This window comes from Polistes dominula, unplaced genomic scaffold, assembly GCF_049000335.1.
Source record: "Polistes dominula isolate Pdom_NZ unplaced genomic scaffold, Pdom_raw_medaka contig_730, whole genome shotgun sequence".
NCBI lineage: Eukaryota > Metazoa > Arthropoda > Insecta > Hymenoptera > Vespidae > Polistes > Polistes dominula.
The window spans coordinates 31,192-44,631 of record NW_028301075.1 but is presented as its reverse complement, the minus strand read 5'-3'; the positions used below and the strand labels follow the sequence as shown (position 1 = coordinate 44,631).

The following is a 13,440-nucleotide window of genomic DNA, read 5'->3' as shown; positions in this document are numbered from 1 at the left end:
ACTTTCAAAGTAAATTAATTTTATGTAGTATTACATCATCCCCCAGTTCCGTGGAAAAAGGTGGATGTTTCTTCCTTGTTGCATGATTTTTTCTCAGCGTTTCATGCATATTCAATTAGAATAGGTCCATTTCAAGTTTCGTTCATTACAAGTTTCCCGTGGGATCATATGACTCATCAATTTTTTTTTATTTTTTATATTTTATTAGTTTCTTATAAGTATGAACTAATAAATTTGTACGGCATATATTTTTTGTAGACAACTTCCTCTAAATAAAAATAAACTATTAAAATGCCAGTACAAAAAAATGTCGCTCTAAATTATCACCCAAAAGTACATTTTTTTACTTATATTTTTTTGAAGTTTTTTTTGCTCCTAGAGACCCTTGGACCGAAAAAAATTTACAGCATGTCGAAGTCATGTTATCTATGCATATAATACTTTCAAAGTAGATTAATTTAATGTAGTTTTACATCATCCTCTAGTCAAGTGGAAAAAGGAGGATGTTTCTACCTTGTTGCATGATTTTTTCTCATCGTTGCGAAATAATCAATTAGAATAGGTATTTAAATTGTATGAAACAAACGCAGTTAATAATAAATGATGTAATAGACCGGGAGTTTTGTCAGAAAATTAAAACGTTCTTCCGACTTTGTTGCTTACTGTTTTTTACGGCACTACGTGTTTCCTCATTATTTTTAATGGATCTATAGGTTTTTAAGAATGCTGTACACATTTATTTGTTAAAAAGCACATGGTTGTTTGTGCTTTTAATTCCCACATGCACACAGTTGGACAGCTTACAAGTCACAACTTAGTGCTCAAAATTATTATTTTATGACCCTCTATCGTCCATTACAAGTTTCCGGTGGGATCATATTACTTATCGATTTTATTTTTTTTATATTTTATTAGTTTCCTATAAATATGAACTAATAAATTTGTACGGCATTGATTTTTCGTAGACAACTGCCTTAAATAAAAATAAACTATTAAAATGCCGTACAAAAAAATGTCACTCTAAATATCACCCAAAGTACATTTTTTCACTCAGATTTTTTTGATTTTTTTTTTCATCTAGAGACCCTTGGACTGAAAGAAATTTACAGCATGAGAAAACATGTTATCTATGCATACAATACTTTCAAAGTTAATTAATTTTATGTAGTATTACATCATCCCCCAGTCCCGTGGAAAAAGGTGGATGTTTTTACCTTGTTGCATGATTTTTTCTCGGCGTTGTAGAATAATCAATTAGAATAGGTATTTAAATTGTAAAAAACAAACGCCGCTAATAATCAAATGATGTAATAGACCCGCAGTTCAGTCAGAAAATCAAAACATCTTTCCGACTTTGTTGCTTACAATTTTTTACGGAACTACGTGTGTTCTTATTATTTTGGATGGATCTATAGGTTTGTAAGAATGCCGTACAAAATAATTTGATGAAAAGAACACAGTAATTTTGTGCTTTTAATTCCCACATGCTCACAGTTGGACAGCTTACAAGTCACGGCATAGTGCTCTTAATTATTATTTTATACCCCTCTATCGTCCATTACAAGTTTCCGGTAGAATCATATGTCTTATCGATTTTTTTTTTATATTTAATTAGTTTCTTATAAATAAGAACTAATAAATTGGTACGGCATTGATTTATTGTGGTCAACTGCCTGAAATAAAAATAAACTATTAAAATGCCGTACAAAAAAAAGTCGCTCTAAATATCATTTAAAAGTACATTTTTTCACTTAGATTTTGTTGATGTTTTTTTCCTCCTAGAGACCCTTGGACCGAAAAAAATTTACGGCATGTGGAAACTTGTTTTCTATGCATACAATACTTTCAAAGTTAATTAATTTTATGTAGTATTACATCATCCCCCAGTCCCGTGGAAAAAGGTGGATGTTTCTACCTAGTTGCATGATTTTTTCTCATCGTTGCGGAATAATCAATTAGAATAGGTATTTAAATTGTATGAAACAAACGCTGTTAATAATAAATGATGTAATAGACCGGGAGTTTTGTCAAAAAAGCAAAACTTTTTTCCGACCTTGTTGCTTACTATTTTTTAACGGCACTACTTGTTTTCTTATTATTTTGGATTGATCTATAGGTTTGTAAGAATGCCGTACAAAATTATTTGATAAAAAGCACACAGTAATTTTGTGCTTTTAATTCCCACATGCACATGTAAGTTGGACAGCTTACAAGTAACGGCATAGTGCTCAAAATTATTATTTTATGCCTATCTATCGTCCATTACGAATTTCCGGTGGGATCATATTACTTATCGATTTCTTTTTTTTTTTATATTTTATTAGTTTCTTATAAAAAAGAACTAATAAATTGGTACGGCATTGATTTATTGTGGTCAACTGCCTGAAATAAAAATAAAATTTTAAAATGCCATACAAAAAAAAGTCGCTCTAAATATCACCCAAAAATACATGTTTTCACTTAGATATTGTTTATGTTTTTTTCCTCCTAGATACCCTTGGACCGAAAAAAATTTACGGCATGTGGAAACTTGTTATCTATGCATATGTTACGTCTCGAGAAGAGATTTCACGAGTGGCCGCTGTCACCAGTTCTTACTTGAAGAGTAAGAACGAATTTAGAGATTCCTCAACCGGTCACGACCTAGCAGTCGTTTACTCGGATAAGAGAAAGGAAGTTAATGCCTGTTTTTGGGTCAGCCTGCTTATCCAGTACTTTACCCGGGATAGGCTTTACTCGCGGATACCGGAGCGTCGGACGTCAATATGTCAAAGAATAACTCAACCCTGGATGTTAACCAAATCTTGAATTCTTACCTGGTTTCCGGTGCTGGCCAATAGGAGATGCAATCCAAATATACCGACTGAAATTGGCGTTTGAAGGAAGGGTGCAGTTGTTAAATCACAATCACAATGTAGAATAACAATATAGTATATTTTAAAATTTAAATTTAGATTTAAATTGTTACACAATAAACACCTTGTTGCACACACACACATTATTAATGAACAATGTTAACGGAATATTAATTTGGTAATAGATAAAGGACTTAGGCTTGCAAAGATTTATGATAACAATAATAAATAAGAATAAAATGTTCGAAGAAAATGACTAAGTTCAATTAAACAAGAGAGAGAGAACTTAGTAACAAAATTTAAATGAACTGATTGTAAATCAGGCTAAGTCAAAAATACCAAGTTAATATTCATAAATCGTCGATAATCGAATAAGATCACACCAGGCAAATGCCGTTCAACTCACGAACACACGATTTAGATATACGCAGTAGTAGATTAATATAATATTACTTAAAATCAAAACTAAACGAACATCAGACAAATTTAAGAAACGTACTCAATAATTATATAAGGTGGACTTTATAAGTACACTTGGAGTACTAGAACAAAACTTAAGACAAATTTTTGACAAGTACCAAATTATTATATAAGATGGACTTATAAATGGACTTAGAAAATTATTACAAAACTACTCTTAGAAAAATCTTAGACACGTACTCAATTACTGTATATGGTGGACTTATAAATGAACTCAGAAAATTAGTACAAAACAATTTTAGACAAAGTTAGACAATTTTAAACAAAGTTAGACACGTACTCGATGATAATTTAAGGTGGACTGACTTCATGGATGAACGCAGCATCGCAAGAAGCGTCCGTCTCGGAAGAGTGGGAGTACCTCCCACTTACGCAAAAATGCTTCCCCCACTACTGACTTCCACACCGTGAGACCCAAGTCAAGGAGAAGAATTCGCTGACAAAAATATTAGTTGCTATCAAGCGCGAATTCTTCGAAGAGAAATAGGTATTACTTACATTGGAATTTTATCAAGCGCGAATTCTTCGAAGAGAAATAAGTATTACTTACATTGGAATTTTATCAAGCGCGAATTCTCCGAAAAAAGATAAGTGTCAGTTACATTGGAATGTTATCAAGCGCGAGCTCCTAAGACTGCGCCGTCAGCAAAAATGCACGTGCAGACCGAATATGAGTAACGAATATAATATAATAAAGTATGAATATTTTATGCACATTGAAATAATAATTTAAAAGCAACCATTCCAATATAACGTCGACCGATAAGTCAGTACTGGAAGAACGCAATGTCGGTATTACCGACATTTACTTATCGACTAAACTCGTTACCGACCGACACTGTCGGTAATGCAGATTCCTCTATGAACGACAATGGATTCTTAATACTCTATTTTATCCATTCTACAAAATACAATTTATCGATGGTCGTTCATAAGAAATACAGAATTATCTTTACAAAGAATAGTAACAATAAGAAAAAGAAAGTGTAATTACCAAATGTTTAGGTATATAGCGTGAAAACAAGGTACATTAGCGCAAACAAAAATTATCTATTATGATTGATCTAATAACTAATGTACATACAAAGTATCGAATTTATATACTAAAACAAACAGTAGGAGATATATGTATATATATATATAAAGAAAAAGAAAAATTTATCTCGCAAGGTTTACATGGTAATTATAGAACTATTTTCACTCAAAATTATACGAACTAAAGTTTACCAAATTACTTTTACGCAAAAATTAAACAGACTAATAATATTCAAATACGACAGAGTTTACCAAATTTAAAATTTTTGGGTGTAGTGCACAAAATTCGAATTTAGACGTCACTGGACGTGACACCTCCCCCCTTAAGAAGAAGAACCATGGGATTTACTCCCGTGGTCTTCGCAACGAACGAAATTTCTGAGTGATTTCGTCATCCATATGAAATTGAACCCGCTTACCAGGTGTATTTTCTGTCTGGCAGCCTCTCGAATCCAAGGTAGGTTGGGCGGCCCCGGAGTCACCGCTTGAAGATTCTGGTGTCTCCGTGCGCACCGACTGAAGTTCAATTCCATTGTCCGAATTTTGAGTGGGCCGAGCATCCTTCCCGCGCCCCAAATGGAGGAGTAGGCTCGTGATTGAGCCCCAAACTGCACCCAACATATGTAAACTCCAACCATAAACTGTGTGCAGGGCGTACCCTCGAAGAACAGAGTCTATGATCAATTTCACTACTTTAAAAATAGGCACAATTCCAAGAATAGCAGAACTGACCGTTCCGAATTTTAATAGACCGTTCCAAAGTTTAGAGGTCACACTTTCTGCTAATTCACTAACACCTTTTTCACCCACAAAATCCACAAGATTTAACGTGTCAACTTTCACTTTATGTCCAGCTGCTCCTCTCGCGATAGTGTTCAAAATAGACGGTTGCTCAACAGGGAACATTACATGGTCCCGGAGATCGTCCAAATCCGCCTGTGTATAAATCCCACTAGTCGCGAGCGATCCCGCATCGATGTATCTCCAGATCACATCCGTGTCTGGCAGTAGAATTTGGGGATCCTTTACGTATGTTGGCTTTGGTAGCAGCTGATACCAGGTTCCCTCGATCAAATATTCCTGTGGCAGGAGTGCGCTGCACGGTACTTCAGTACCTTTTCTAACTAAAATTCTCGACTTTGGTTTTAAATAAACACTTAAATTTTGATATATCACGGGAAGTTCTCTATAACATAATTCCGAATGTCTTATTTTCACTGGAATAGGGGTGCACTTGACAATATGCGCGACTTCACCGGCCACCACCGCCATGTACCCCGGCCTCTTCATGACCGTGTACGCAAAAACATCTGGGAGAATGTTCGCAAATGCCAACGCGTTCCGAATAACCTGTTGTTCTAGGTTACACTTCTGTTGTAAGATGCTTATATAGAGAGACTCCAGCTGGTCACGGTGGTGCTTCTCAACGTATACGAACTTTGAATTTATATAGGCAAACAAATCCATGTTTTGGGGTGTTATTTTTGCCTTTGACGTAAACGTATGACCACCTGTTGTTTCCAAGATAAAAAGTTTGGGATGTTCAGTAGTGACCAGAGTATACCCGCAAATGTGGAGCTCGTTTTTACCCATCAACGCGAAGGCAGTGTCTCCCTCCGTCACCGAGTACATTGTTGTAATATGTGAGATTGCGATTGATGACGTCACCTTGGTGGCGGACCCCTCATACAGTGCCGTATATCGTTCAAAATTACACGACGAACCGGGAACAACTGTCCAAAATGCACAACCGTTTTCGTCTGTAAAACACGTTCCCTCTGAAAAAGTGCACGATATATGTCCCCTAAGGGAAATCAAGTTCTCACCACTTTTCACCATTCCCGTGTATATTCCAATGTCTGTGCGCACTACACTTTGAACAACCACACTGTCCCACGTACCGTCGGTATCCGAATATTGGGTGCCTTGACACCTACCGTCGGTGGTAATGGAACCCGCTAACGTAACACTTCGAAAGTCTGTCGAGTTAACACGTAGTCCACTAATCTGTGTGAATGAGTTCAACGAAAGTGTACCGGTATTTATCATACTCTTACAAACGTTCGAAGACACTTCAAGTAAATAAATGCGGCGACCGTTATGAACCGCCGAGATATGCGAACTCATTCCACAGTAATAAATTGTTCTGTCTATTTCCACTCTGCACTGATATACGCGCACATTATCATAATCTGTCAGCTGTAACAGCTGCACGTACGTCACCGACTTGTTGGGCGATGACACGGGTAGATTACACTCCCCGGTCTCCAGCAATGATACCGTGCTGATGTTGGCAGAATTTCCACCACAGTCGTAACCCAAGAGAGCGAAGGCCGTCGTGACGCAACAAAGGATGACGTAGCAAACCTTGGAATTCATCCTTCCTGGTGATAATGTACAGTCAGTGGCAAAACAAATATGTTAGCAAAATATTTTAATATACAAATATTTACGAAAGAAGACTACCTTTTAGATTTCGACAATTTTAGCTTATCTTTATGAACAATCTTACTTTTACCTTTATAACTAATTTTGATGTTATTTTTGGGTAGCACTTCTAGGACCTGGTGGGGACCAGTATTTCCCAATTTAGACGTTGGCTGTTTCAAAAGATAGACATCCTGACCAACTTTAAGCTTTTGACCTCTAGCATTTTTATCATAATAATATTTAGATTTAATTTTAGCTCCCACCAAGTTCCGTCTTGCCGCCTTTTGTGCGGTTCTTATTTTATTAACTAAATCCAAATAATATTCTAAGTAGGTATCTTCTAAATTGATTCCAGTTATAACATCTACTGATGGCACATTTGCCTGTTTACCAAAAACCAATTCATGAGGGGTGAATCTTGTTCCCTCATGCGTGCTAGTATTATAAGCGAACATTGCATGGGTGAGCCACTTATCCCACTCGCTTCTTTTATTAATATAATGTTTTAAATATTCAATAAGGACAATATGAGAACGTTCCAAAGATCCGTTCGATTGCGGATGAAATGCAGTGGTTTTAATCTGCTTACAATTATATTGTTTTGATATTGCCCTTAGTAAAGAACCCGTAAAATTTGTGCCCTGGTCTGTCAAAATTGATCGTGGAGCCCCGAAAATATTACAAAAGTTATGAACTAGACCTTCTGCGATGTCGACGGACGTAATCGATTTTAGAGGCACCGCAATGAAATATTTTGTTAGTGCATCCTGAATAGTGAGTACATATTTATTACCCATCTTTGTCTCCTGTAACGGGCCCACGATGTCCATGGCAATCTTGTCGAATGCCGCTCCCGGCGTATCGGTTAATATCATTGGCTCTTTGGATTTAATTCTAACTAATTTCTTAATCTGGCAACTTTCACAAATATTTATAAATTCTTGAATATCTTTTTTCATATTTGGCCAATGATATTTTTGTCGAATACGATTATACGTTTTTGTCACACCTTTGTGACCACCGATAGGCGAGGAGTGGCATTCCGCTATAATGTCCTCCCTCTTTTCCGTCTCTGGAATAGATACTTCATTATTACAAACAACTATTTTACAGTTTTCATTTTCGAATGTATTAATAATTTTTCTCAAGATTCGTAACCATGAAATTCCGTCCAAACCTTGGGTCCTCGAGATGCTGACTGATGTTAACCCAAGCTCGCGTGTGACGGATAGCAAAGACCCAATAGCTTCAACCAGCGTTTCAAATTTAGTGGCATTTATTGCCCGTTCTTTAATGGGGATCGCGATTAGCTTATATTTGCCGAATTTCACCACTTTAGCGCGTCCCAGCACCAGTTCTTCGAATTTCGGAAGCTTATGTATTTTACTTAAAGTCTTTGCCCCTTCGTCACACGGAGTTCCGACTAGATCTGTAAAAATAACTAAATTATCGTGTCTTAAATTTAGCGAATCTCTTGTGACTCCTACATTGTCTGTTAGCATTCTTAAATGCGTGTTATGTTCGGTCTCAGTCTGCGGGGAGTAAAGTCTGTCATACGCGGATGAGTCATCCGTATCGTCGACGTCAGAGCCTTCATCGTCCGTTACCGTCCCTGTAACTGGATCGACTGTATCAGATGACGATGAAGTAAGACCAGTCACTCTGTCAGCTGTCTCGTTGACGTCACAGTCCCCGTCGTCGTCCGCAGTTTGTCTAATGTCAAATTTAGTAAGACTGTCGTCCGAATCAAACATATTTATTGGGAGAATGTTTTTACTCTCCACCGGATTTCGCGACAACGCATCTGCGTTCGAATTTGCAGTTCCAGATTTGTATACGATTTTAAATGAGTATTCTGCCAATTTAAGACCCCACTTAACAAGCCTAGATGTAGGATCCTTTACTGATTTCAACCATACTAACGGCCTGTGATCGGTTACCAGAACAAACTCTCTGCCGTACAAATATGGCCTAAAATAACTTGTCGCGTAAACTATTGCCAAAAGCTCCCTTTCAATTGTGGAGTAATTTCTTTCAGCCTGATTCAAAATTCGCGAACAGTAGGAAATAGGCAGATCCTTTCCAACAGGACCTTGGCTCAACACGGCACCGATTGCATAGCCGGATGCGTCTGTCGTTACGTTAAAAGGCAACTCAAAATTTGGATACTGCAAGATTGGTTCTTTACACAAAGAATCACGTAACGAGCAAAAAGCGTTTTCCTGGGCATTCTCCCAGCAAAACAAACCATCCTTTTTCAACAAATCCGTTAGTGGTTTGGCGACTTTAGAGAAGGCAGGAATAAACCTTCTATAATAACCGGCGAGTCCCAAAAATTGACGAACTGATTTTGCGTTCCTCGGACGCGGAAATTCACGGACTGCCTCTAATTTCTTTGGGTCCGGTTTTACACCGTCTTCCCCAATAATGTGTCCTAAATAAATTACCTCCCGTCTCAGAAATTCGCATTTGTCGGGCTGTAATTTTAAATTTGCTTGACGAAGTCTGCGAGCGAGCTTACCAAATTTTATCTCATGCTCGTTAAGTGAACTTGCATAAAGAACGACATCGTCCAAGTAAACAAACATTTCTTCGCCTTGTAAACCGGTCAAGACATGATCCATCAACCGTTGAAAGGTTGCTGGTGCGTTTTTCAAGCCAAAAGGCATTCTACAAAATTCGAAATGACCATACGGGGTCGAGAACGCTGTCTTTTCGCGGTCATCCGGATGCATTCTAATTTGGTGAAATCCGGATTTCAGATCAAAAGTAGAAAAATATTTAGCTGCGCCGAGCTGATCCAAAATTTCGGTGATGTTGGGCAAAGGATATGCATCACCTACTGTTTTTTCATTAAGATTCCGGTAATCGATCACCATGCGCCATTGTTTATTACCTTTTGAATCCGCCTTTTAGGAACAATCCATATAGGAGAATTATATGGAGAGATGGACGGCTTAATTATCCCGTCAACTAACATTTCTGAAGTCTGTTTCCTAATTTCTTCCTTGTGAACCGGGGGAAATCTATATTGTTTAGTATGCACGGGAACGTTATCAGCTGTTGTTATTTTATGTTCCAAAACATTAGTGCTCCCCAATGGTTCACGTGGCAAATGGAAGATATCGGCGTTTAACTCAATTAATTTTGAAACAGATTTTGCCTCTTCCGTATTCAGATGATCAAGGCGTAAGAGAGATTTCACGGATTCAACCCTGGAGGGTGAGGAAGTTGACTCGGAATTCGAAACATCTGATTTTGGAATTGGATCAGCGGAGTTGGAGGCAAATATTGTATGAATATTGCGTAGGAAGCCGGATGGATCAGAGGTATTCGATGCTGAGTTCGGAAGAGTACCAATACTATAATCCAATAATTCTACTTTAGGAATTGTCAAATCAACGGATTCAAAAGTCGTATTCGTTACCTTAATGTACGCCTTTCCGTTTACGTTCCTAACTAAAGCCTCTCCTGCAAAAACTCCGGGCTGAAGATTCAAACGAGGGACATATCCCTCTGTAGTTTCGACATTATTAATATGAATACAGCAAATTTTTGACGTACGAGACGGAATATTAATTCTCTCCTCTTCTATAAATGAGATTACCTGTTTTCGAAATCTGAGGCATCCATTCTCATAGTCAACTAGAGCTGACCTTGACCTCAAGAATTCATTTCCCAAAATACCGTCCGTCTCGACAGGAAAATCATTCCTAACCAAATGAAATTTTACATACTCCCCGAACATGCAAATATTAGTAGATCCAAGGGTCAAATGACCACCGGGGGAAATTCCTACTAAATGTAAAATTTCAGACTTATTTATTTTAAGGTCCATTTGTAATTTATTAATCTTAATCAAATTTACTTGTGCGCCAGTGTCAATTAACAACGTCACGGTACCCGTCAGCTGTTTTGAGGTACACGTGACAAGCGGAGCGGAGACCGTTGGTTCATACATTATTTTTCTGATGTCGACGGTCCTGCTTTTGCCGTCGGACTTGGTGGACGCGGACCCGGAGGGGGAACCCGACGCGCGTCCGTTACCGGCTTCCCTCCCCGTTTCCCGCCACGCGTTTATTTTCGATGTATTTTAATTTCCTACAGTCAGCTTTAAAATGACCAAAATTTTTGCAATAATTACATCGTTTCCGAAATGAACCCCTAACGTTTCGAGGAGAATTACTTCTACTTCCGCTTGGTTCACTGCGATCTTTCCCTTTACTATTCTTTTTCCAACAATAGTTTTCACTATGTCCGCGCTTTCCACAAAAGTTGCATACCACAACCTGTCTAATCACCCTTACTTTTGGGTTACTGTCTTTAACGACCGACAACTTGTTCCTAGCCGCATCAGCCTGTATCTGTTTATCGATTTTTAAAAGACAAACCAACGCTGAGCTAAAGTCGTGATATTTTTCAAAACGCAATGATGTTCGATACTCAGGAGAAAGGCCTCTTATAAAGGCGTCTAAGCCCTCCTCCTCTATTTTTCGTTCTACAGAGCGTTCCAATCTACCTAACTGCTTCGATTCTTCGTCAATGATCGACTGCGTCAAATCACGGATTCTACTAAAATAATCAAGGACATGTTCTCCTGGTTTCTTAAATTCGGTTGCCAATTGTCCGCGATAGTAATTTGCGCCGTACGACGGTAAGAACGCGTCCTTCAAACGTTCAATTAACTGTTCCACTCGAGTTACTTTTATATGTTCAATAACGACGTAAGCATGCCCACTTAACTTCGAAATCAACGATCTGGTCAACGAGTTTTCTAATTCGTCAGAATAATTTTCGGGCAACGAATCGAGAGCCCTCTTACATGCTCTCGCGAACTGGTTTACGGAAATATTGTGACCGTCAAACTTCGGAACCCCTTCTGTAATTTCGCGAATTTTGATCGACGGGCAACCGCTACGCGGTTGTGGGGTTGGCGGTCGCGAGGAGGCCAATGTACTCCTCAGTAACTCGTTCTCTCGCCTAAGGCGATTCATTTCCAAATTATACTTATCCATATCGTCGACGGGCGTTATCGAACGTCTTCGCGCGGGAACCGGGCGAGGCGACCCGCCCCGGGAGACACCGGGCGTCCGGGATACTGTGATAAATGAATCCACCGGAGTACGCGTCCTCTCAAATCCTCGGAAGTCGCCCGAATATTCATCGTCTGATCTTTGATTCTCTCCTCCCCCAATTTCTAATCTGCGCTCTCTTCGCGCTAGTTCCCGCCTTTGTGCTTCGATTTCTGATTCCCTCTTGTCTAGTTCTTCCTGTCTTTTAAATATTTCTATCTGAACTTTGCCTAACTGCTCTTGAATCAGCATTATATCTTCCATCTTTCGTCTGATTTCGCTTTCCTTATCCAAAAACTCCCTACTAGTTCCAATTGGAGATTCTGCTCCAGCGCGTGCACGTTCCGATGCCATTTTAAATTGTAAAAATTTAGTTTAAACAACAAAAAAAAAAACAAAATTTATACGAAACAATCCGAAAGTCTAAGTAAGCAAACCGTAGCAAATATCCGACAAACTACGAGTATCGCGAGGTGACAAAACCGTATTGTTGGGCTATCCCACCGATTTTGGGCAATCCCACCGCTGTCACCAATTTTTTGTTACTTGTTACGTCTCGAGAAGAGATTTCACGAGTGGCCGCTGTCACCAGTTCTTACTTGAAGAGTAAGAACGAATTTAGAGATTCCTCAACCGGTCACGACCTAGCAGTCGTTTACTCGGATAAGAGAAAGGAAGTCAATGCCTGTTTTTGGGTCAGCCTGCTTATCCAGTACTTTACCCGGGATAGGCTTTACTCGCGGATACCGGAGCGTCGGACGTCAATATGTCAAAGAATAACTCAACCCTGGATGTTAACCAAATCTTGAATTCTTACCTGGTTTCCGGTGCTGGCCAATGGGAGATGCAATCCAAATATACCGACTGAAATTGGCGTTTGAAGGAAGGGTGCAGTTGTTAAATCACAATCACAATGTAGAATAACAATATAGTATATTTTAAAATTTAAATTTAGATTTAAATTGTTACACAATAAACACCTTGTTGCACACACACAATTATTAATGAACAATGTTAACGGAATATTAATTTGGTAATAGATAAAGGACTTAGGCTTGCAAAGATTTATGATAACAATAATAAATAAGAATAAAATGTTCGAAGAAAATGACTAAGTTCTATTAAACAAGAGAGAGAGAACTTAGTAACAAAATTTAAATGAACTGATTGTAAATCAGGCTAAGTCAAAAATACCAAGTTAATATTCATAAATCGTCGATAATCGAATAAGATCACACCAGGCAAATGCCGTTCAACTCACGAACACACGATTTAGATATACGCAGTAGCAGATTAATATAATATTACTTAAAATCAAAACTAAACGAACATCAGACAAATTTAAGAAACGTACTCAATAATTATATAAGGTGGACTTTATAAGTACACTTGGAGTACTAGAACAAAACTTAAGACAAATTTTTGACAAGTACCAAATTATTATATAAGATGGACTTATAAATGGACTTAGAAAATTATTACAAAACTACTCTTAGAAAAAATCTTAGACACGTACTCAATTACTGTATATGGTGGACTTATAAATGAACTCAGAAAATTAGTACAAA

General features: G+C 38.0%; 1 protein-coding gene across 1 annotated transcript; it reads right to left on the bottom strand.

Annotated features, from left to right (window-relative positions):
* Positions 1-4,663: 4,663 nt before the first annotated feature.
* LOC149031303 (uncharacterized) lies at positions 4,664-5,837 on the bottom strand. Its single transcript, XM_089176354.1, has one exon. The coding sequence runs from the start codon at positions 5,835-5,837 to the stop codon at positions 4,716-4,718; it is 1,122 nt and encodes a 373-aa protein (XP_089032480.1). The 3' UTR covers positions 4,664-4,715.
* Between the last annotated feature and the right edge of the window lie 7,603 nt (positions 5,838-13,440).